This window comes from Anguilla anguilla, chromosome 5, assembly GCF_013347855.1.
Source record: "Anguilla anguilla isolate fAngAng1 chromosome 5, fAngAng1.pri, whole genome shotgun sequence".
Lineage (NCBI taxonomy): Eukaryota > Metazoa > Chordata > Actinopteri > Anguilliformes > Anguillidae > Anguilla > Anguilla anguilla.
In genome coordinates this window covers 15,811,566-15,837,731 of record NC_049205.1, presented here as the reverse complement: position 1 = coordinate 15,837,731, position 26,166 = coordinate 15,811,566, and the positions used below count along the sequence as shown (strand labels likewise).

General features: G+C 42.6%; 1 protein-coding gene across 2 annotated transcripts; it reads right to left on the bottom strand.

Moving 5' to 3' along the window:
• Window positions 1-1,055: 1,055 nt before the first annotated feature.
• sh3d19 (SH3 domain containing 19) lies at window positions 1,056-24,434 on the bottom strand. Of its 2 annotated transcripts, none has more exons than XM_035416443.1 (21): window positions 23,649-24,434; window positions 16,307-16,343; window positions 13,760-13,800; window positions 13,546-13,591; window positions 12,557-12,692; window positions 12,264-12,414; window positions 10,451-12,007; window positions 10,261-10,356; window positions 9,585-9,709; window positions 8,524-8,591; window positions 7,440-7,662; window positions 6,883-6,951; window positions 6,079-6,222; window positions 5,811-5,883; window positions 5,145-5,275; window positions 4,917-4,975; window positions 4,560-4,789; window positions 3,610-3,656; window positions 2,981-3,173; window positions 1,993-2,093; window positions 1,056-1,666 (listed from the first exon to the last, which is right to left on the bottom strand). In XM_035416443.1, the coding sequence occupies exons 1-21, from the start codon at window positions 23,743-23,745 to the stop codon at window positions 1,559-1,561; spliced, it is 3,732 nt and encodes a 1,243-aa protein (XP_035272334.1). In that variant the 5' UTR covers window positions 23,746-24,434; the 3' UTR covers window positions 1,056-1,558. The 2 variants fall into 2 exon arrangements, with proteins under 2 accessions (XP_035272334.1, XP_035272333.1); XM_035416442.1 differs by having other exon boundaries at window positions 12,264-12,435; window positions 23,649-24,433.
• Window positions 24,435-26,166: the final 1,732 nt, after the last annotated feature.

Genomic DNA, 26,166 nt, shown 5'->3' with positions numbered 1-26,166 from the left:
TACCATTTTAATGATTGACAGGTGAAATAAGGTGATGATGACTAATTGGTTTAGAAGCAGATTTATACAGGCAAACTGCATTAGTAAATGGAGGATATGTAAACACTCCGCTTGGTATAACACTATAGTGCATTTCACATATCTACCCAGTGTTAAATTGATAGTGTTAATGGTACCATAAGTAGTCACAAGGGTGTAAACGACATGGATTCGGTGACCTCCACCCTCACAGGGCAGGTGGCATGGCAGCACCACACATTCATTCGTATGAAAACACAGTGTGTATCCGTTTCTGCTCCTGGTCTGCATTAGCACAGATGATTTAACGAACAAGACTTAAAATCACAATTTAAGATTATAAAAATGTTACTGATACAGAATAGCCTTAATTTGACACTTTTGAGTAAGAATCTGATTCTGTCATTTATTACCAAAGGATTTTCTCTGCGAAAAAACACTGAACAGACTGATATTCAAGAAGAAAAACATTTGAAAAATAAATATAATAGCAGCTAATTTTCAGCCACAAGCTGGCACTCACTTTTCCTTTTTGTTGATGAGTAGATTATACTTGGCGCATTGTGCATTCTGAAGTTCTAATGTCAGTGCTAATCATGGCAAAGCACGCCCCCCTCCCATCATAGAACAGTGCAGACAAGCATGCGCCACCTCAAGAACAGGCCATGCCAGATTATCCAGAGGGGGCTTGCTTGCATGCAGGGAGACATAAACATCCCACCTTCTGAAATCCCCCCCCCCCTCCCCCTCCCCCTCCCAAGTGATGATAAAGTCAACCATGCAAAACCATGTGGGGCTGCTGCCCACAGCCAGCATTAGCACTGTAGAAATGTCACTATGACATTCGTATGACAACCTATAAATTTGATGGTTCTTTAAGTCTTAAAGCCAAATGTGAATACATTTGTTTCATCTGAATACAGCTGTGCTATAATTTATATTGTTCTATCTTAATTAAACTTGGGAGAGCCAAATTTCTCACAGCACAGTATGTTACAGTGAGTGCATTATGTGACTCTAAACAGGATTTCACCATGTAGCATAAAGACTGTTTTTAATGCAAATACAAAGGTCCAAACTTATCTTTAAAAATTGCTCGGCACACCGAAAGATACAACAAACCATCGCAATAAATCGTTAACATGTTATTCATTAGGAGATCTGTTTTAATAAAGAAACTACACTTGGAAATATTTAATATTCCTATACAAACTTTACAAACAAAGAAAATCATCTGACATTAAAAAGACACAGTAGCTCTGCGTGATAACACTTTGAAATCTTGAAAGCTAGGAGATTCCACACATTCCATTTTAAGCAGAAAGAAATACTGTTTCCGGAAGGCAGCGAGTTTCTCAGTGGCAGCTTCAACATCCTGTACACCCGTCATGAAAAATAAGGGTCCCGTTGCATTGTCATTTTTTAACACCTTTCCATGCCCCTCTTCTGGGCACCAATAATCCAAACTACAAAGTACCCTCCCCGCACACACCAATAGCACTCTCTTCTTGTTTTGGTCCAGAGCAATGCTTCGTGGCCCTTACAGCACTTGGACGTAGTTTTTAGGCACCAAGCCACGCCTCCCGTACAGTTCTCCAAGAAGCCATTCATCGTCTATGGACTCCACACCCGTTATAATATCCCCGGCCTGCAGGGACCACACACAGACAAAACAGATCGCTATAAAATGATCACAAAATTCACCAGTCACTGTACTGAGGGTCAATCGGCACAATAGAAAAAGGTTCAATTTCACAAACTGCTTATTTTATAATAAATGACAGATAAATGTATTTCACTTGCTGCAACTTTTAAATTTTTCCCTTTCAAGGACAGTGGGATATTTGCCTACCGTCCATAATTTTGCTGAATGTAAATAGAACTTCTCAAGAATTCAGTGGGTGGATTTTTAAGGAGGAGTTCAGGGTCTCTGTACGGCTCAGTAGTTGAGACAGCCCGCTCAGACAGACTGACCTTCAAAGAAAGCTCCTCCTCGGTCTCCGGCACGAAGTCGAACAGGACTCTCGCTCTTCCCCCGCCCCCACCGCTTTGGCTCTCCGTTCCTCCAGGGGGTGCTGCAAGGGGATTGGCCAGCGCGGTGTTATCCCGTTTTACAATGAAATCTCTCTTTCTGCACCACATCAGTCAATACAACTATATAACAATATAATTATCCAGATCTATGATAAGAACAGGCAGTAAAGCCTGTTCTAATGAGTATCAGCACTGCACCACCCTTAAGACTTCAATGCCCAGATGCCCCTGCTACAAGGCCTGACAAGCTGTTCAGTGGACAACTGTGTCAAAACAACACATCCTTACATCTGTGTGGAATTTAGCTTTAGTTATTGTAATGTCCACTTTAGCCACCACAAAACACTTAGTCAACACGTAGACCCTCCCAAAATTATCATTTAGGGGTGGCAGTGAGTATAAAGATGTGGGAACAGAGGGAGGTTGTAGGCACAGTTCTGAGGAAGGGTACTGCACTTGTGTTTTTGAACAGGTTACTAAACCTGAATTCAGCAAATATCCCAACCAATGACAAAGATGTCAAATGTAAACTGAACTTTATCTCTGATTTTCTGTCAAGCGCAGAACTAATCACATAACGTTGAAACTGTCTTCTTCCGTGTTGTTGCAGCAGCAGAGGTGAAGAAGTACAGTACAGGGATGGCCAAAAATACACTAAAATGTATTTTGTTGTAAAATGTGGAAAAGGTGGCACGGAGGTATAGACCATACAAAAAAAGAGGTGAGAAACCAGTATTAATTAAGACATAATTACAAACAAATACAAATAAATGCATTTCTAATGCTGCCCACCCCTGCAGGCAAAGCAGTTTTAGTTAGTGGTAACGGTTGTATTGATACCAGTGGTTTCTGATCAAGTACTAATTGAGCAACACATGGGGCAAGGTGAAACTCAAACGGATGACCTGTGACAGCCCCTAGCTCTTACCTGGACAGGGTATCACGAACGTGGCCGGGAAGTACCCGTCCCTGCCATCCAGACGCCCACGGCACCACTCTGCGTCCACGCGCTCCATGATCTGGATGACCGCCCCCTGCTGGAAGGGCAGGTCATTGTCCGTCTCCGCGATGAAGTCGTACTGGGCCCGGCCCCACTCTGCCCCCGCTGGAGCGGACTGTAACTGCAAACACAGAGATTATCACTGACGGACACTACAGAGACTGAGAAACATTCCAGTACCACTGATGTAAAGACTATCTAGTCAAGCTCTTTGCCTTAGTCCAGAGTAGGGGAAATGAGGGCAGCAGCTGTTTTCGGTCTTCATGCCAACTTCTGGCCTTAATTACTTAATTAGCCATAACATTTATGCCATCTGACATTTTAGCTAATTTCTTGACAGTGCAACAGCCAAAGACTGTTTTAAAAAATAATGCACCTCTTGATATTAGGTGACTCTTTTGGCCGCAAGCAATTTAATGCCTATCCAAGAAACACAGTGATCTCAGAATCCTTGTCATCATCTTTCAAATGATGGGTCTTCAAGAATGCAGTGTGTCAAAATACTGACACAAATCCAGAGGGATCTGTAATGGCCAAAGGGGCCAGAGGATTCTTACCTGAGTGGGCCTAGCAGACTCATGGTTCTTAGAGGCAGAAACCATTCCTGAAAAAGCAGAAGGTCAGAGGCCTGTCATTGATTGGGACTCCTTAAATAGAATCCAGCACTCAAATAACTGCTTAGAAACCAAGTCTATGTCACATTTAATATGCAATTCAAGGCTCAATAAAAATAGATGTCTGTGTGAACACAAAACCATGCATGTTAAAACGCCATCATAGCACTAATGCTTTCCTTATTTTAATATTTCCTAAATTCAGCACTTCACACAATATCACCACATTTCCCTGCTACCAGGCACAGTTCACTTCCCATTACCCATAATCCCATAATAACAGACAGACAGACAAACAGACACACAACAACACATAGCTGGAGATCAGGACTGGGGCACTACTTAACTACTGAATATGTAGATGAAGTCATATTTTATTTATGTTTTAGGTGGTTAAAAATGGGGTTCAGCGCTTTATTAGATTCTGTTAGGTGCTTATTTGATGTCACAGTTGTTTTTCTAGGTAGATGAAATCAGTAAATACCAGGAACTGACATTTTGGTTTTTTTATCATAAGCATAATGCTATGCCCATGAAGGTGTGATTAATTGTTTATGGACATCTCGTGAGGGCAGACTTATAAAGTGTGACCATGAGTTTGTCTCTGTCGTGAATGTTACTACTGATTAAGTTAGTGTTTTTACAGGACAGTGGGTGACCTGTAGAAACACACAGGAGGACCTCGCTATGTAGCGCTGTTTGATGAAATAGTCTTTGCATAGTCTGGACCAAACACAGCCCTTAATGAAAAATAAACACATGTCCACATTCCTGGCATGTCTGCGCCCACCATTCCTCCAGAAGGGAGAGGCGTTTTCATTTCGCTGCGTTTGCAGACATAAACCAGTTCCGGAGAAAAAAAACTTTTCGCATAAATTTTTTTTTTGTCCTACCAGGAAGCGGGATCTTCGCCTGCACGTTCTGCTGGGCCGGCGGCGGGGCTGGGAGGTCCTCCACGACTTCGACGAAGGTGAGAGGAAAGAGCCCGACGTAGCCGTTGAGCTCGCCCCGGGCCCACTCCTCCCCGATGTACTCCTTCAGCCCGATCACGTCTCCTTCGGCGAACGAGAGCTCGTCGCTGCTCTCCCCCTCGAAATCGAACAGCGCCACGCACCTGGGCCCGCTGCAGGATGACAGTCGCAAAAATCGTCTCACCGCTCACTTGCCACACTAAGAGAGCTTCCATAATTAACCGTTATGACTGTTAGAACCTATATGCTGTTGTAATATGTCACGTTGTGGAAACTGACCTGACGCTTGCTGGCGCCGGGGGTGCTTTCTGCCCACTGGGCGGAGCCGGAATGGTGGACTAATTGGAGACAAACACATGTGACAGACACGTTAAGGTAACTCATAACTGAAAAACAATACAGATGCATAGCGTTGAAGCTTCTTTACTGTTTCCTGCCCTGTTTCCTTGGGAGGTGTGGGGGTTGTAGTGCGAGAGAGGGTGTGGTTAAAGGGTGTGTGGGTCTCACCAGCACTCTGACGAAGCTGACGGGGAAGACTCCTGTGGAGCCCCGGGCGGTTCCGCGACACCACTCATCGTCCACCCGCTCCACCATGGACACCAGATCTCCTGCCTTCAGGGCAAGCTCCTCAGGACTCTCTGAAAACAAGCCACACTCATCAGCCCCTTACCCATACTGCACCTCTTTAAGAAATTAAGTGCTATTATCCTCAGTGACTTACCATTTAAACAGATATTTTACTGCAGCAATTCAGGTTAAAGTACCTTGCTTAGGGGTATAAATGCAATGCCTCATCTAGCAAACCAAGTTTCCTACCCTTTACATAAACCACTCTCTTCATTCTGAAGATACCTGAGAGAAGTTCAACTTTACTGCACAGAATCCCACCACAACTAGTTTAAAAAACAACTGAAAGCAAGCATTCTGAAATTTTACAATCCAAGGAGAAAGCGGAGTCAACATTTACAAAAAAGTGTGTCTCTCAAAGAATGTTTGTTGCAGGAGAAAACTTTCTCATAACAAGAATACCATCTTTACCTCCTCCTCTTACTTCTGATTTTCAATGGCAAAGGCTTGCAAGCATCTGCATTTTCAGAAAAGCAGCTACCACAGCAACAGATGTGCATATATGTATTTTAATATGGGTCATTGGAACTGTGTTGGTAGCATTACCTGGAGTGAAGTCATGCAGCGCTTGTGCTTGTAGTCCACTGCTCCCTCTCCGAACCTCTGCAGAGGGAAGGACCTGGGGAGAGGAATATGAATGCAGGGAGAGTCATCAGAACAGGAAGTGAGGTCACAGCTACAGTCACTGTCATAAATGACAGTAAATGGCTGTTCCACAACATACCTTTGTACATACACGAATTACAAAGCTTGGAATGTAATGAGAGGAGAGAGCTGTGACTTAATGGAATTCCCCGCCCCTCCCAGACATTACCTGATGAGATGGCATGCTGGAAGCACTGGACAGGGGAGTGATAATCTTCAGGTAGGACTTTTGAACTGGGCCCTTGGCGTCTCCCACCTGGCACTCAAACGTGTTCCTGTCCATCTGCTCAAGCAGCACCAGAACCTCATTTTTCTTCACATGTGAAAATAAAAGAGAGGTTAATTCTTTATACCTGTTCCTACCTGTTATTCAGACTGGAAAGAATAATTCTACAAAAATCTTTAGGATACACTTGCAGTCTGCCGCTGTAGCTGGTGCTTATACAAATCAAGATTGAGCTAATCAAATTATTAAGAATAAAAGTTGGCACAAAATAGTAACACTGTCCGTGACAAGTCCATCAAAGACTCAAACCTTGCAATGTAGGCTACAACATGTCTGTAATGCATTTTCAGCATGTTGTTTATAATAAGGTTCTGTTAAAGGCAAAACAGCATGCTCTTTCTTTCCATGCTGGACCGAAGGCATTGACTGCACCAGCCTGTCAATGCATTTCCCTTTTATCTGTTATTAGTGGCAACTCCATGCTCATTGTTATGAAACCTAAGCCCTTGTTATTGCTGCAAGAGTTGCACATGGTATTCCAATCATTTCCCACTTCTGCATGAGATCTATTGGTTAATAAATTAATGTCTTGTAAAACACTCCATGATTTCTGGCTCTTTTTTCAGTTTGTACATGTTTTTCAAAAACTTTGCCGTGACTGCTCTGTGACTTCAGCTAATATTTTCCATGACAAACACCCAGTCTTGCACTTACATCTAGCAAGTGTAAGGACTTGAAGGTTTTTACCTGAAAGGAGAGCTCTCCAGTGTTACTGCCATTGTAGTCAAACTCTGCTATCGCATGTGGTATTTCCAGCTTGAGGAAGACATGGTTAAGAGAAAATTCAGTACAGAAGATCAGGTGACCTGTTTTCAGTAACATACCGTAAGTTACCTCAATCTCTAATAAATAAATTAATGGAAACCAAGAGTACCCCCTGGGAGAGAGTCCACCCTCCTTTATGCATTTTTTAAATTCAGATGGGGGAAAAACAGAGAGGCTTACAGGCAGAGATAGAATCACAAACAGACTGGTTAAAAACAACGGCTCATTTTAAACACACCTACGTATGTACTTAAGGACAATGCATTTTCTGTTATTTTCAGCACATTTGCAAAATAAATTGTCTATTTGCTACACAAAAGTAGTAACTTTTAGGCAAAATGTGTTGAAAGTAACACAAAAGTAGTAACACAAACGGTGTGTTGGAGAAAGCTCCATGGTGGGGATTTGAACCCCCATCCATATGGGAAGATCTGCATGATGTATGGGTTGGGATTTGGCTCCCCAGCCTACGCTCTTACTGTGTATTTGTTGTAGAGGGGGTGTCCGGGGTTGGGCCTGGGGGGCTGAACGGGTCCTCTCTTCACTGACCCCTTGAAGCTCTGTGATCGCGGGGGCAGCGTCGGTTCCCGTCCTGCCTGGGAGGAGGACCTGGGGAAACCCTGACTTCCAGGTGGGGGGGGCCTGCTGGGTCCTGCTTTAGCAGGAGGGGGACGAGGGGGCAGGACCTTAGATCCGACGGGCCTGGGTGACAAGGATGTTTGGGGAACATTTAGTGGAGCTGACGGACGACTGACTGCACGTGTGCAGTCCACGGGGCGTGGCAATGAAGGTTGAGGGCTGAGATTTACAGTAAACACCAACTACTGTCAAACAGAACTGAGGTCTACATTATAATCTAAGTGCTCCACTGAATACGTTCAATGCCTGAAGCAGTGGTGGATAATCCCTTTCCAGAACTATGTATGCAGGTTTTTGTTTTTGTTTTATTTCTGTATGCACAGATTAGATAACATAAAGATACCCAATAACAGCCTTCCCCTATCATTCGTGAACTTATCAAGAGTTTAGCTAACATGTCAGATCTTGTAAAAGATCGGCCTCATGGAATAAGTCAGGAAATCCAGAAACAGATAATCCAGAAATAGATATCTTCTTGCCCGCCTCTGGCCTACAGTATAAAGTGGCCACTCGACAGAGCAGAACTGAAGGTGATTATTATCAAGGCACCCTACAGATCAGGACCATGGCCAAATGTACAATCTAGCCACTCAACAAACCAGGAACAAGACTTTAAGTATAATCTAACCACACTAAAGGACATAAGTGAAGTCCAAAGTATATTCAAACCACTCCCAAGAACAGTAATAAGACCGAAAGAATAATCTAACCATTCTACATAACAGAACGAAGGCCTTCAGTATTCCCTAACCAATCTACAGGCCAATGTGAATCCCAACTGCAACAAGGCACAAAATAAACTGTATATGCTGACCACTCAGTGGAATAAGACTGAAGCCTAATATGTTAACTGGGCACGGAATAAGACTGCAGTGAAACTAGAAGGTGGAGATATGGAGAACCTTAGAGGAAGGTGACACTCACCGGGGTGGAAGTGATAACACTGGGGTGGAAGCAGGCTGGAAACTAAATCCCTCAGGGTTACTGGGCTCCTAGTGAAAAAAATAACTGAATGAATGCTCCTTATGCCATCAGGTAAAAACATGGGTCTGCACTACAGATGTGCAGTAAAACATTCAGGGTCATTTCAACTGAGATCAAATGTACTGTCAGAATAAAATGCACTCTGTTGGTTTGCTGTGTGTGTTGTGGAGTAATTGCCATTAAAAATGGTACCTGAGATTGTTTATCTACTCTATCTGTTCAGATACTGGACTGACATTAAAGGTTAAAGGTTCAGAGTTCTTATATAATGTATACAATGAGCTGTGCTTAGGGTAACAAGTGCATCACAGTCCTGTCTCTCTGTATTGTGAAATGAGTGCAGTTCTTCCTTATGGTGCATTTCTGCATCACTAACAGACCAGATGCATGCCGAGCACGTCATTCCGGCTATCAGTGCCGTTATTATTTGTGCCATGGCACAAGGCGGTCTTTGTTGCCAGGACGACGGGCAGCAAGGTCAAAGGTGGGTGGCAGACAGGTAAAAAGGCTCGTTTGTGGGTCCGCGCCCGGGCCGGGCTTCGGCGCAGGGCGAAATGACAAAGGACCAGTGCAGTGTGACACTGAAGTTCAGAGCAGAGAATGGAAAGTGGTTTTATTTTTTCTGTAGCGGACAAAGGCCCGTTGTGCCGCGGACTGGACTGCCTGCCTGCCTCTCGCGGTGCAGTAGGGGTAATAAGAAAAGATGGCTTTGTGCTGCTTCCGCACTTCACACACCCCTCACTGCACGTTGAAATGAGCGAGTTACGCATTACTGCCTGCCCTTATAAAGAATGAGCAACGCTGAGTCCAAAAGTTTGTGGAACTGCCGTGCTGTCATGGTGCATTTGAAAGAGAGTCTTACTGTCAACATTCAGTGACATTTTTACTTTCTTGTCTTTACAGAAGTGTTACCTCTCAGTTTAATTTAATTAAAATTACATGTTATTTTACTTTACCTAACAGGGTATTAGATTTGCTTTGGGGGTCTGGGCAGGTCTTACCACAGGTGGTGGGTGAGTGGGTCTAGAGATGAGGGATGGTTTCCGCATCACTGGGAGGGGCACTCCTCCAATGGGCCTCTTAAATGGGAGAGCGGGAGGGGCCTCCTGGGACTCGTTCTCATCCGCTAGAGGCAACAGAACACAAGTTCCATGGAGAATTACAGCATGTAGTCAACAGTCCTTTCCACTGGCACTTCAACTCACATTCAACACCAAATAGATGATTGTTGCGCTACAACTGTAGCATTTGCTATAATCAATCCTGGATGTGAGGAAAGATGGCTTCAAATTGCAGAAAGCAAACACATGAATAGATGAGCCAAACTGCTCATTTGGAGTGATTTGCTCTGTGCAGAACACTAAAATCATCACACACTACAGCAAGAGAAAATAAATGACAGTACACGACAATAAATTCATGCAGAATAATTTAAACTTTATGAACTTTATGCTTTTTACTTGTGTGCTTCTATGTCTTGGTCAAGTTGCTCTGCTCCAGATATGTTTGTTGGAGAGGACTGGACTAAACAGCAGCCAAGAGGAGAAGGCCTGATTGGGTTTTAGGGCACATCATTTCGCATCAGTTCTTAGGGGGTCGGGCTCTCCCCAGCGGCAGTCTCAATGGCTCATTATTCTAACCCAGTTTCACCGCAGGCCACAGATCACACAGACTCACCTTTGCTGGGAACTCTGATCATCGTGGGCTTGCGAGACGCGCTCGGAGGATTTGTACCGAAAGTGACCGACCTCCGCGGCTTGACCGGGATCTGGGCTGGAGGAAGAAGAAAGGAACAGGGCAGGTTTTTCTGGAAGGGCGCTTGCAACCGCGGCCGTTTGGAAAGCGTCCAAAGGGCAAAGGCACTCACCAACAGGTCTGTCCCCGTTCCCGTTCTCCATGCTGGGCCTGCTCGGCCGAAGGGGAGTGGCATAGTTGGCGAGGCTGAGAGGGTCCACGGCAGGTTTGAGTTTTGGTGGGGGTGCGGGTAGGGTAAATTCAGGCACGTGGTTGGTGAAGCTGACAGGGTCCATTGCAGGTTTGAGTTTTGGTGGGGGTGCGGGCAGGGTAAATTCAGGCATGTGGTTGGTGAAGCTGACAGGGTCCACGGCAGGTTTGAGTTTTGGTGGGGGTGCGGGCAGGGTAAATTCAGGCACGTGGTTGGTGAAGCTGACAGGATCCATTGCAGGTTTGAGTTTTGGTGGGGGTGTGGGCAGGGTAAATTCAGGCACGTGGTTGGTGAAGCTGACAGGGTCCATTGCAGGTTTGAGTTTTGGTGGGGGTGTGGGCAGGGTAACTTCGGGCCCATGGTTGGCTAGGTTGAGAAAGTCCGCGGCAGGTTTGATTTTTGGTGGGGGTTTGGGCGGGGTAACTATGTTCTCATGGTTGGTGAGACCAACAGGGTCTGTAACAGGTTTGATTTTTGGTGGGGGTGTGGGTGGGGAGACGGCAGACCCCTCCTCTTGGGCCAAGAAGGCCTTGGCCCTGGCCATTACGGAGGAACGCGAGGGGGGGATGAGCGGGACCTTTCCCGCTTGTGTCTCCGGGACGTCGCTGATCTCAGCCTCGGTGGAGGCTTTGGGGAGCAGGGGCCTCGGTGCAGGGGTCGGTGGGGTGACCGCCTCCTTCTGGCCTTGTTCCATGCTCGACCCCGATGCATTGATCTGCTCCCACAGGCCGGACGGCCGGCGTGTGAAGGAAGGTTTGGCGGCCACAGGCGGTCTGGAGTACTGCGTGCGGGGGCGGGGTTCCGGCTTCACCAGGGGCGCCTCGTCCCCGGCGTCCGTGGCGGACTGCTGCTCGAAGGCATGTATCTTGGCCTTTATGTTCCTCTGGCTGTGGGAGACGCTCATGATGTCGTCCTCTTCGCTCTGCTCACCGTCGTCACTGGGGTCCGTGTGGTCGCTGGGGTCGCCTTGGTAACACTGATCATCCGTGCAGAAAACGTCCAAGAGCTCCTGCAGGTACTTACCTGAGGGAAGCCCCCCCTGAGAGAGGGCTGTCTGGGGGCGCTCCCCGTCGTCCTTAATCCGGACCAAAGTCTGAACCTTCACCTCCCTGCTTATGGACTGCAGGATGGGTTTGGAGCGAGGGAGCGGTATTGGACACTGCGGTCGTGAGGAGGCGGGATCAGCCTCTATTGGTTCAGAAGGACTGTCTTCAGAAACAAGGCCGTGGTCGAAGGGCTCGACTGTCTCATCACACAGTACAGGTAAAGGTGGAGAGGGGTCGCTCTGAGTCACACAGCTGTGGTCAGGGAGAGGCTGGGCTTCAGCTGCCTGCTGATTGGTTGCAGAGGTCGTATCAGTTCTGACAGGAAGGGGCTCTACCGGGATTGGACAAGGCTGGTCTGCAAGAACAGCAGTGTCATCTGGCTCAGGCTTGGCCTTTGGCAGTGATGGCCTTGGTGGCTTTAGGGCTCTTTTTACTAAAAGAGTAAAAGCACAGAAAATTGACATTGGTTATGACAACACGTAAATAGTTACCATGAAGAATGCCTAAAATCATGGAAAAAAACACAGGAAACTATTTCTACTAGAATATCATTATGGGAGATAATTATAAAAAGTAGGTCAATGTCACAAGAAAAAGGTAAACTGGATATATGCACTTTCTCCAATAGAATCATTGTATCCAACAAGCTAACGAGATCATTTTGGATTACAGAGACGCTGTGTGCGTACCAGAAAATCCTTTCCTCTCAGCGGGCTGTGGAGAGGCAGTGCATTCTGAGCCAGCTTCCAGCAGGAAGTCAGTCTGTGTGGCGATGGTGGTGGAGTGTCGTGGGGTGGCAACCGGTGGGGGAACCTGCTCCTGGGTCTTCTCTTTGATCACCTGGTCATATGATGGTGGGGGCTGATTTGAGAGAGAGGACTGTATCTCAGAACACTGCACTGCAACATGAAGAGGAGGCATAAACTACACACACACACTTTCTCACACACACACACTCACACACTCACAAAGCAGGCATTACCTGGGCAGCTGCCGGTATGTTCCCACCCCAGATTGGTTGAGCAGGAGGTGGGGCTGGTGTAAATCCCCCAGAAGCCCCTGGGAACCAGGCGTTCGCCGCTAAGGGCTCAGCCGATACGATGGTTATCTCTGGACGTCTGCAAAGTTAGCCATTCATTAGAGGTGCTAATGGTTAAGCTAAAATAGCAGCTTGCTCCTCGACAACCATAGCAATATACTGTAAATGAAATCAAATTCTGAATGTAACTAAAATCATATCATTCACTGGTGCTGTATTTAATCCAAATCTTATCAAGCCACTCTGAAAGACCCATTTTCCTGGCCTGGCAACATTATAATCTCTCATTTGAAGTTATGTGGTTTGACTTGATTAAAGGAAGATAGATAAACTTTTAAATTCGAAATATGAATTAAACTTATAAACTTTTAAATAAATGAAATATAAGTACCACTTAATTTACTGAAAGTTAAAGATATTTTTTAAATGTATATAAACACATTTTTCAGCAGCCTTATTTTATATGAAATATCTGCAGAGGTGGCAAGTCCAGGGGTCAAAAAGCAAAAGTTCTGCCATGTGTTTATTCCACCCATGAACTTAGCCAGCTGGTTTCACTAATCAGTTTCACCTCCTGGCTGAAGAATTGTAGTACTAATTAGCAAATCCAAGTGATTGGAACAAAACACATGGGAGGACTTTTATTTCCTGAACCTGGATTTCCACCTCTGAATATCTGTACTGTTAGTCAAAATATTTGGATCACAATTTTATTTATTACACTGGGTATGAAAAAGTTATCTAAAAAGCAATAATTTACCAAACTATACAGTATGTCCTGTCACACACACACTTACATGTGGCAATATCAAGAGTTAATTTGAATTCTGCAGTGTAAACCCTTATAGTTTATTGATAAAACAGTAGCTATAAGCTATAAACAGTAATGCGGGTCACTGAGGGATGCAGGTATCATGGGAACAGGTGCATACCTTCGATCTCGAGCGTTATCGCCCTGAGAGCTGCTTCTTGACGATGCTGCAAGAACAACACAAAACTTTCAGCTCAATTTTCCAGATTATTTTCAAAACACTGGGTTTTAGCTATTTTGTGATAATTCAATTCGCATCATGCATCTTTTCATGAGTCCTAAGAGTCAATCAATGAATCAACCAATATTTAACAGAAATAATTTTAATAACTCACTTCTTTTGATGACAGCTCGTAAAGAGGACAGAGGTCCTTGACTAAAAGAGATGGACAGATAGGGGTCAGTTAGGGGTTCATTTACCACTGTAGCTACCCGCTCAATACACACATGCGCAAACACATACACACACACATACACACATGCATGCACACGTGCACACACACACACACCCACACAAAGAAAAATATGCATACAGCTACATCAACAGATACAATAATAAAATGTATCCTGTTGTCTTATAAACAAATGGCTGAAATATTGGCTGCCCGCCATAGGGTTTGACTGAAAGCAGCAGGTTCCACAAGTCTTAGTTTCATGTTTTCTCTGGAATGCAATACGTTCACTGTTTATACAGCCAATTACTTAGTGTCAAAGTACACCAAATGCAATGGTTTATGTACGTGTGTTTCATACTTTGATAGGAAAAAGTCATTCCTATCTAGAAAACAAACCTATTGAGTAACACTGAAACAGATTAGCTGCTAGCCAAGTTTATGACAAAACCTATTCGTGGGTATTGGATGTATGAACTCACACACATCTGTGGTGGATCTTTATTGTTATAGGTTCCAGGACCAGTAAAGGCTTGTTTTGCATTTACTGGTCCTGGAACCTACAGCAAGAGAGTGATCCAAAGCACACCATAAAAATCAAAAAAGAAATAGTTAACTGATCCATGTGAATGGACAGGGTATAGAATTCTAGGGTACATTCTTTACTCGTTCTTGTGCTGTTTTTGTACATTTTTACCAAGGGTGACAAAGATTTTGGAGGTGACAAACTATATTTTAAATCGCTGTTCAATAATCCTACTAAATAGAAATTATTCACATGCATATACACACACGTACACACACATACACACTTACAACTATTGAGATTATACGCAGTACAGATCTGTTAGTATTTGTTACACACAGTAGTGACAGAGTCAAGACTGCACCTCTAACCCAGGACGGTAAAGACACAAAGCAGGCCCAAGTGAAAAGGAAAAGCACAGAACCCTTCTCATGCTGATATGGCTGGATGGACTTCCTGACTACACAGGGCTGCCATGGACACACCCCTCCCTCCTAGGACTGGTGGACTATACGGCCAAACAATGTGTGTCCTGTGTGACCGGAGGCCCCGCCCCCTATGATCTGTCAGCTCCATCAGTACCACAGGAAAACAACACTTCACACTGTATATAAATATATGGGATATAAACCACCGGGGGACCATAACCACATGGCCACCAGCTGAGCCTCACACATCTAATGCCTTGTGAAAAAACAATGTTACTGTTTCAGGTGGATTTAAATGGCAAAAACAGTGGGTTGCATTTCACACTGAGTGGAAAGAACACCATTTTACTGACTGCAAAACCTGTTCACTTCTTCTCTGAAACAAAGAGGCAGCAGTCTAAGATAGACTACAGTATAAGGAAACAACACAATAGCTTCACAGATTAGGTGCTCAATTCAGCATTGTGATCTGAAGAAGCACAGTATATGCCCTATAAATACACTGCCTTATCCGTGTTTCCACAATACCAATAACCAAATAAAATAATCAAATGAATGCTTTTTGCATCCCAATCAGGGAAGTGATGCAAATCTTTCGGGATAATAGAAAGAGGACAGACAGACAGCCTCTCAGCTCACAGACGGAAACAGGATTACAAATTATCGGTTCACAAATACAAACCAAACAACAAAGTTTTAGTTCAGAGACACAAATAGGATGACGGATTCTTAGTTCACAGACACAAAAACACTAGTTCACGGACACAAAAACAGTAAAACAAATTTTTAGTTCACAGACAAAACACATGACATCATACATTTCATTCACAGATAGAAACAAAACAGCAGCATCTTAGTCCAGAGCTGTAGAGAGGATGGCGGCCTCTGTGGGCCCGTACCCAGGGGCCTATGACATCATTCCAACAGCCTCACTCAAAAGGACGGATCAAAACATTATTGTCTCACATAAGCAGAGCCGTCTGTGAGCGAGGCAGCAGCCAGAACAAAACTGCAGACCTGTGACTGTGTATGAGGTCATCATCCAGGAAACTTCACAGGGTAAAACGGTATGGCCAGTCACAGTAAACAACCACACAACACATCCTTTGGGTGGACAAAGATATATAGGTCGTACTCTTATACGAGAGACACAGATGTTTTACCCTCATAGCTGAATAAGACATAAAGCAGAATTCTTTATAAGCTGGAGAAGATGTCTTATTCATAGCTAAGGGAGATATAGAGAGATCTTGCTCTTATATGTGCATGCAGCAAAAGGTCTGATGTTCAATGAACTCTAATCGTTTAAATGGGTCCAAGAGGGATCAAATGGACTCCTTCAGAGTTGATTTAACAGAACATTTTTAAAGATGTCTTACTCTCATATCACTCTTAGAAAGGATTCTGAAAAGGGTTCTTCGGCTTGTCTTCATAGGTAGACTTAAAGGTAGGAGATGTAAAGAGGCAGTCTCACAACTGTAGTTGAATGAAAAGGAGGTCTTGCTCGTATGCGAAGGAAAGGTAGAGGGGTCTTACCTGAGACGACGTTCTGGCTTATTCCTCTCTGAGTGATCTGATAAAAAAGGAGGAGGTAGATTTCAGCCTCATGTGCCTCTGCACTGGCTTTTCAAAGAGTTTCACTCTACACTTCCAGATCACTAAAGGTTGCGTGAGCAAGCAACGTCTCAACACACAATTATGCCTTTTGTTTCATACCTATTCATACCTTCACAATACTTTAGATGCTTTTCCCCTATTGCAACACAGATGGGAAGCACTCAAAGTATCAAACCTGCTGTCACCGGATTCATTTAACAAAGCTGAAATACATTGACAGGCTTACCTGACCTAAATTTAACTATCATTATAACAATCAGTGGACTAGTATATAAACTGAAACCATAAGTTTTTTAATATAAATCTGACTTCTCACTTTTTTGCCAAATTGAAATCCATCATGGTGTTGAAGATTAAATGCCAAAGGCTCCACTTGGATTACTTCTGTATCACCACCATACACCAATACAGCTCTAAATATATACTTGATTCACAATAAAATCTCAGTTTAAAATTTTCATATACCAGCAGCGGCATAACACTTGTAATTAGTCAGCAAAGCTTGTGTTACTTTTGGCAGATTGAAATCCATCATGGAGCTGAAGATAAAATGCCAAAGGCTCCACTTACATGGATTCTTTCTGTCTCACCACTATACACTAATACCTCTCTAAATATATCATTGATTCACAATACAATCTCTGTTTAGAATTTAAATATACAAGCAGCAGTTATAACATTAGAAATTAGTTACCAAAAGCCTGTGTTACTTTTGGCTGACGCTGTGTTAATTTCTTTTTCATATACAAAGCAAAACCTGAGAAACTCGTCCCTACTCCTTTCTCAGCTATGAGGTCCCCTCTCGATCAACCAGTTTAAATCAGTCACACTCTCTGTACACACAAACTGGCAGAACTAGCACGATGAATCAGACTGCATCTTTCTCTATCAAAAAGAAAAAAAATCAAACCTTTAATTTTTATTTATAGATTATTGTTAATTCGTCATTTTAAATTCATTTTCTTTTAATGAATAATTTCCACCTCATCCATTAATACCAATGGGAAGCATCTTATTATATGTGGATAAATGGTGGAGTTCAGGCAGTAAAGACCATAAACTGGCATCATGGAAATAATGATGAACGAGTTGTCTCAAGATGAAAATTCCCTTTGATGTTAAGATTCCTGGTTGTAAATTTATACAAACTTCAAACTTGCAATAGCTGCACAAGGCCCATTAAATACCAACACCGGTTAAGTCACATTTCAAAAAGAGAGGAAGAAGAGGGTGGGGTTGGGGTGGGGGGGTGGGGGTGGACTGAAGGCTTGGTACTTGCATGTTTCAGATGCCTGATTTAATGCATTTGGATTCTTTCTGGAATATTCTGTTGAACTGAAAGAGCATATAACCCACGGTCCCTTAATCCTTCTGATGACTTTGGTGTTTCCATTCTGACAAGCTACAGTTCTATATAGACAAAGGATGTATTCATAAGGAACTCTTTCATAATGAACCCTTCATAAAATGTTTGTAGCTCATGTGCATATGGTAAAATAATATGAATAATAAAACATAATGTATGTCAATCACAGCAAACAAAACATCCGTAATCCTGTTTCTGTGCCACTGGAACTCAAAGCATAAATGTATTTGTTCTCAAACTCCTCAAATTTCAAGATTGATCTAACAGCCCAAGCTTCAAAGCTGTATTGACAGGTCTCTCAGAATCACTGCTACAATAACTTTCCTCCAGGCCACATGAATGGTCTGCTATTCCAAACACTTTGCATCTGAAACCATGAACAGGCCACATTCCGCTCAGTTCTGTGTCACTGTCGCCTGACCTGAATTTGCTGGAATTTACTGGCGCGGATGTTTTGTCACAGCACCGGAATGACTCGTGAGATTGGTTTTTAATGAACAATACAATACATGCCCCATCATCACACTGCCAGCATGCTGTAAATAAATGACCAAACACTGAATCACGCTTTAACCGAGCTTTCAGATGTTTTCAAGCACATTCCTTGCAATACAGCCACATATTCATATCTTCATCAACAGCATATATGCGTGTATATATTACGCACATATACAAATGCACGCACACACACAGATGCTTCATCAAGCTACCCCAAATGACAGCAGAACAATTCAATTTAATTTGTACAGAACTGTTTACAAAGACACTGTCACAAAAAATGCTTTATACAAAATAGTTAGAAAAGAGTGGGCCTGTTCCTCCAACATAAAACAGTATGTGAGGTCAAACAATAACTCCCCGGAGGAAAAAGAAAACACTCAAGCAAAGCCACAGGCCTTCCTTGTAAACCTCATCAGCTCGTCTGTATGACCCGCTCTCACCCATGTTAAAGCTGGCTCCCAACAGAGAAAATATAATATTCAGTGTTGAAACCAGACCTGGCAGCAAGATCTGTAAACCAGGCCAGCTTTTTCAGAGCTGTGGTCTAAGTGCTGCCAAGGAAGCCTTTTGTCAGGCAGGACAGGCCTTCTTACAGACCGATGTTTTGCCTGCAGCGGTGCCCTGATTGTGTTACTGTACAACCTACAGCACAGTTCACAGATTCACACCACACCTATTATTACTTATACTGTGGAAAGTTCAGCTTTCTTCTCCCCGCCAGCTCATTAACTGACTGGTTAAGTACGCATCTCAACACAATCACCTGAAAAGCCAATCTTACTACATGGAGAGAAACTACTTTGAAAAAGGTAGCCATTTTGACATGCCAGTCCACCCATGCAATCTTCTATACAGTGACCGTGAACTCAGAAGCTATTATGCTGAATTTAGAATTTGGATGCTTTGACAAAACTGACAGAGTTCACATCAAGTCATTTATGTTGCAGTAGTCCATAATAAAACTCCACAGCACAGAAAACATATCCTACCTGATAAGTTAAGTTAATATCCAAAGCTTTTCCATAGTCAATGTGCCACTTTCCTTATGTTCCATCTCTATCGTGTGGCATGTGGCGAAACACAGAACCGCGGTCACAGATGACAACAGCATCTGGGAAGGGCCCTTGACTCCAGCCAATCAGATTCACTGGAATGTGACCATTCAGGAAGTTCTCACCTGTTTTCAGTCACACTCCTGTTCTTTCAAAAGCAGAAGGTCAACAGAACATGACAGGAAACTGCGGCTGTTTACACTGCCAGCAAACGCCACGAACAATAAAATCGGTCGGAATCGAAAATAAAAAAACAAATTTGTGTGCTATTCCAAGTTTTACTGATTTGTTTCTCCCTCCTTCTTTCTTTTTAAATTTCTCTTTGGAATAATGTTCTAGATAAAACTATGTAAGGGCAGTTACTTGTAAAGTTCTTTTAAAAAAAGTAAAAGTGGGATTTACTTTTGTTTATGGTACTAATTGTTGGTTTGTTTAGTTAGCTTTATCCTCATTAATGAAGGCTTTTTTTGTCTCAGCAAGGATTTAATTTCATATCATCTCTCTTGAAAAAAGACCTCTCCTTACTTTGTAATACTGTAGCAGCACTAATCCCCCTAAATCTCTTCATCGCTGTGCCCCTCTGTCCACTTCCGTGTTGTCCATTTCTTAATTGGAGAAGTTTCCAGGTTTTTTGATGGACAGTGTTTGTTTGTGAGGCTGAGCACACCCTCAGACAGCGGACGTCATGCTGTACTGTCACTTCCCACTCCCACTGGCGTGAGTGACAGAGTAACCCAAAATACACATGCAACACAAAGCCATACCCTGACTACCGCTCTCACATCCAGGGGACCAGACCTGAACCAGCAACCCAACATGACTACAACCTCTACACTGCAATATCTAATGCAACCACACCGTCACCACTGCACTACCCAACAGCATCACATGTAAGTCACTGCACTACCCAACACCACCACAGCCACTGAACTACGCAACACCATCACAACCTCAGCACTGAACTACCCAACAGCACCATGCCCTTGCCACTGAACTACCCAACAGCACCACACCCTGACCACAGCACTAACCCAACAGCACCACACCATCGCAACTGGTTTACCCAACCACAACCTCTAACTCCCCAGCACGGCCTCCGCACATGCTCACATTCATCATACAGGAAGGACGTGTTCATGGAGGAGGTGAAAGTGGGAGTATTCACAGAAACATCACCCTCTCCTTCGTCATGGCCGGGCTTCAAACCGTGGAGTCAGAGGCAAGCCAAAGCCAACACATTACAGAATATGGGGGGGAGAGTAATGTAATGTAATGTAATGGGAGGGGGGGTAGGAAGGGGCAGGAGGAGTATCAGGGTGAGCAACAGCTGTTTCTGGTCCAGCCAAATCAAGGATTTAGATTAGCTTCACTGAGTGTCCCAGATACAGCGAGTTTAGTATTTCTCACACTGAGTTTAAAAATGTCAGCCTCAACAAGCTTCCCTGACCTCTACATTCTTGAGTTCCACACACAGAAACACAGCCTGGTTTTCACAAATGGGGGAAAAAAAACTATCTGAAGAATTGCTTCTTCGTAAGATTAGTGCAGCTTGAAGACACTCTTTATAGTAAAAGGAACAGAGGCAATTTTCTGTGTGTCCCACTGTGCTTTTCTTTCTCTCTCTGGGTGATAAAATGGCGTACAAAAATATTTACAAGATCATATCACAAAGCAATAACCATGCCTCATGATTAAATTACTATTAAATGACTATTTAAATGAGTGTAAACAAACACTGGGGTTTCTTTTGACTACATTAAAAGCAAACCAATTCAATTGTGAAATTAAATTGGCAATACTTCCTGTGATAAAAAAGATACATTAGAACTGAATGTTCATTAAATGTTTAGGTGAAGGATGACAGTTATCCAAATTCAAAGTTATGATTGTTCAAACAATGATTGTTTGAACAGCTACTTAACTCCTCCTCCCTCCACATCAGCCCAACAGTTAAAATACATTGTAAATGAATCAACCAACTAACAATATGGCCGGATATGCATGTGGAAATGTGAATATGAAAATGATTCATATTTGAAAGAAAGAGGCTAAAATTAATGGAACAGATAACGTGAATCTACTTGACTGGAGGTAGAGCATCACTTTCAAAGGATTTACTGTCAAAGTACCATTGTCCTGCAGAAAGGTGCACTCCAACTGCAGATAAAATGCTAAAATAACATTACACTACAGTAATTACTAGCTAACATTGATCATTAACACTTGTGAAGAAGAAGCAAACAGCGCCTGTAGCTGTCATATTTGGAGACCCAGGAGAAAAGTTATTTCTCATTTTGATTTAATTTTTTGGAGATTAAAGGATATTATATACATGTTTACAGTATATGGCAGCATAACTACTGTTACTCTGCATAATCTGAAACATTTTTCACAGATTAAACAAAAAAAAAATCTTCCAAAAAATGAGCTTAACTGCAAAGTGGATAACAACTGAAGGACTGCACTGCTCTTTGACAGAGACCGATGCTGCTGCTGCGATCAAACCCTAGCCCACCTGCGAGGTAGAGACAGCAGGGGGGCCGCAATCTAAAACAGCTGCGAGCGTCGCACCTGTCTGATCGCGTGGGATGAAATGGGCTCCAGCCCTCTCAGCATCAGGTTTCACTGAGATCAGAGGGTTCACAAAAGCATTGACGCTTCGGGGAAAAAAACATGGTGGGATAGCTGCATATATATCTAAGTAAACGCCAGCAACGGTGAATCAGCGATAGAGGGTTTTGTGCTTTCGAGTGAACAGGCTTGCCCATTCAACACACAGAGAGAAACAAATTAAGTTTTATTTAAAGAAAATAAGTAAATCTGCAGCTGATCAGGTGTCAATACATTCTCTTGTGCAAAAAAATTCCAGCTCTGACTAAACAAATTTCTGTGATTCTACTCTGTGTTATTCGAAAGCTCTTCTGCCTTTTGATTCAATTAAAAAAACACTTTCCACAGGCATTTTCTGTCCTCCAAGCTCCAAACATCAACAAAACTAGTTTAGAACTAGTCAACAGCCCAATGTCTGAATGGAAACAACTAATAAACATGTAGCTCTCACTCAAGTAAGAAATGTATGTTTCCCACTGTAAAATAGTTCTGAAACTTGTTCTGATTAAATTGCCAAAATTGTCAGGAGAAAGCAGCACCCCTGGATGGCGAGACACCCAGCGGAAATATGTGTGTTTGGATGAACAGGTAATGAGTGGCACTAGATTGATAAACCGGTAGAATAATTTGGGAGACTCAGATTAAGAGATTAAGACTTCCAGGCAAGAGTCTTCACTGTAGTCATTGGGAAGGTGCTATAAGAGCCACAGTCACTTCAGATCTGTTATCATGGGTCCATGTAGCAGTACATAGAGGCGAATAAAAACAAAACTTTCACAGTGCAGTGCAATCTGAGCTATGCGATAAACAGTGCAAACATTAATATAACTTTCCTCTAACATAAACATGACATTTCAGCTCAAATTGATTACTACCTCAATAATCCTGTCTTTTCACTAAACAAAACAAACCTTTAACTCTGTGGTGGGTTTCTTACATACAACCCAACACTATTTCTCATGGATTATATATGAATGCATGCACTTATCATATCATCTGTGTATCCAGAAAAATAAATCAAAATAAACATTACTGACAACTTAAAGTGAAGCGAAAGACAGAATGGTCATTCCGTGAAAACAGAAGTTTCTGTAACAGGCTTGGCTGGTTTCATCAGGTTTGTAAACCTGTCGAGTGGACACATTTCCAAAACAGGAATATCATTTTCGCAGTGGAAGAAAACACTTTTTTTTTAAAATCACTGTTATTTCTGTCACCAAGACTTTTCGTCTTTTTTTAAGTCTTGAAATGTATGAATGAGGCAGTTACATCACTGTAAATGAATATTTTTAGATTACTATTTAGATTAGTCTACTTTAGAGCATGACACTTGTAAAAGACTTGGACTCTACAGGTTACTATGATGGACATGCTATGCAGCATAGCTGAATATTGTGAAACCGTGATTCATTCTTTAGAAAGCAGCCTTGCATACCAAATATTTCGAGCATGAGACTGCAGTGCTGTAGAGCTTAATAAAAAAAAGTGATAACAGTAGAATAATTGTTTTGGTCAAATCGTAAACAAAGCAATTAGGTGCATGATTACAATAACAGTGTGTCTGTCTATTCTGGTACTTTCAATTGCGACATTAATTGTAACGAATTGAAAGCCGTGATTCAAATGACAGCACCATGTAAGCCAAACGGAGACACTGGAGAAAATCTTATAAGATCTCTAGTTAGCTTGCTGTATTCACTTCTTTTTTGTTAGTGTTTTTCTTTTCATTTACCTGTTGCTGGGTTTGACTGTCCTCTTCGGTTCCGCAAAATTACGAGTTCCCTGAACTCTCTCGGCTCCTCCTCCGCTTCAAGCCTAGCTTCTGCCATCAGGGACTTAAAACAGTGAGGAACCTGTTGCGTTAATTAACAGAAAATCAAACCTGTTGCTAACTAGCCTTGCTCGCTTATCTGCTGACCCAGCAAATGGTCTCAATTGCCGTGGAAACGCACTGTGTACGGTCAGGCGGAGCTGCAAGCTACAAATAACAGCGCCTAAATTGTTAAAACTTAACATCCATACAAATGTACTTCAGAGCTTAGCGGCATTGCTTCTAGTTTTCCCACATGACAGCTATGTCAGTAATAGCGAAAAAAACTAGAACTAGTCTACTTTTCCAGGGTCGAGATATTCCGACGTCAACAGGAAACCCAGGGTTTTCGTTCAACAAATGGAGGTGGTGCCTAGTCCGAACACAGAGGAATTTACTGACCAGAAGACTGCAAAAGGACTGTTAATGTGTGTCTAGGGTAATAAAGGGGTAGGCCTAATAATGGGTCTGCTCGCTTAAGCTTGTGGACAGAGGATACAATTTATTACTGGCAGTACATTTACTTTTAATTAAATGTTAAAGGGTATAGAACGGTCGTTTTCCCTACCTTTCTGTATGCTGTATTATTCGAACTCGCATGGTAATTACACGCAAAAACGATGTGTTGATATCCAACACACATTTTGTGTTCCTACTTTTTTGTTACTTTCAATACATTTTGTGTCAAAGTTACTATGTTTGTGTTACAAATCTACAATTTATATGTTACGAAGGGAGACTTTTGAACTCAGCTTGTATTAAAACTAAAGGAAAAAATATTTTTGTTAATCTAGACAGAGAAGTGTGTTAAAATAAAATATAATGTTGTTTTAACACATCTGTTTTAAGAGTGTAGCACTACCATAGAACTACTCACAGACTGCCAATTTATGAATAATACAATCTAAAAATAATTAAAAACAGGCCAATATCTTAGAGAATCCAATCTCAAAACGATTCTTAATACTGCTATGCAGCATGATCTTTTTCACCACAATTACACCAGCCATTCTAAAGGGGAAACAGGGAGTGAGAGTGGAGTTTTACTGTACTATTATAGGCTACCTACAGAAACACTGAACACTTCTAATTATGCAAGTGGCTTGGAACTCAACTGGATCTTTAGTGGTGTTAAATGTTGGCTACAAGCTGATGCATGTTCTTCTGATGTATCTTTCTGTTATTTGTTAATTATATTTGTATAACTAATTATATCATAGGTGACACTGATTTTGCCGGTTAAAATGATGAATTCTTCTAAATTAGTCGCAAGGGAGTTAGCTTGATAGATTTTCAATGTATAGGTTATTCCACAAGATATGGCGATGCAATATAAGATAAGGCGGTAATGACACTATAGGTATTTGCAGGGGTTTAGCGTGGAATTGTGGGCCCTGTTCATATGCAGTCTCTGTGGGACACAACAAAAACTTTTTGGTCCAGGCCTTTAGAGACCCCCCCACCCCAACCCAACCATGGGACCCTGGGTAATCAGTTTCACTTTCCTCCCCACTATGATGCTTCTGGGGTTTTGTTTTAAATCTGATGATGAATCAGAGTTGTGCTGAATGACAGCTGAGACTTGTCTGTCAACACTGCCTTTAAGGTGAGATACCCTTTAACCTACACATTCCTTATTGTGGCCTGGACAATTATGTGCAGAAGATGCAGTTCAAAACTGGTGAACTACCAAGCATTGGATTTGCCACTTCACACTAATACACTTCTGCCTATATGCTTGCCACTGTTTGCTGTTTTGTTAATGTGCACAGTCAAAAACCACCTGCTGCCAAAACAGCATAGACCAGAATAAGTCCCTATGTTAGCTAAGCCGGTTGACCAGTTGAGTCAAGCTGATAGTGAAAATAGTCAAGCAGGTAAATATGACGGTCATGCTGGTAGATCAATTTGGTCACTCTAGACTAGCTGGTTCCAGCATGCTGGTCAACAGCATATCCATCTTTACTGATGCTGTTTTATTCAGCAGGGACTTTCACATGAAATAATGTACTAATTATAGCGATTTTAAGGTTACATGAACACTCATTCCCAAAACTGTTCTGCTGGTCCCTGTTATGAGCAGAGAAGTGTGTGTTCAAATGTCTCAAAAGTCAATGAGAGTCTATTTCATTTTCATAACACTAGATGTCACTCTATGCCTTGACATTTGTTCTGCCAACTCCTAACTCGAAAGTCAATCACTGACCTGCTTGCTTGTGTCTGTACATTAATGGAGGGATTTTTTCTATCATTGTTGATAAATAACCCGTAGGCTATAGTCTAGCAGTTACAAAGAATGAAAGGCATCTTTTTGAGAGGGCATTGCAGAACCGCTGCCATGCATTGTAACTGAATAAGCCTTTTACAAGCATGACATACACATTGATGAAATGCGTAAGCCAAATAATACCCGTGTTTATACACATACTAGTGTTTGCTG

Bases quoted from the DNA above. Each gene is read 5' to 3' on its own strand.
- sh3d19 (XM_035416442.1), bottom strand. From the start codon at position 23,745: ATGGCAGAAGCTAGGCTTGAAGCGGAGGAGGAGCCGAGAGAGTTCAGG. The intron at 4,790-4,916 runs GTCAGTTTCCAC...GTCATCCTGCAG, and splicing joins CCGGCGCCAGCAAGCGTCAG to CGGGCCCAGGTGCGTGGCGC. The intron at 1,667-1,992 runs GTCAGTCTGTCT...TGGTCCCTGCAG, and splicing joins AGGAGGAGCTTTCTTTGAAG to GCCGGGGATATTATAACGGG.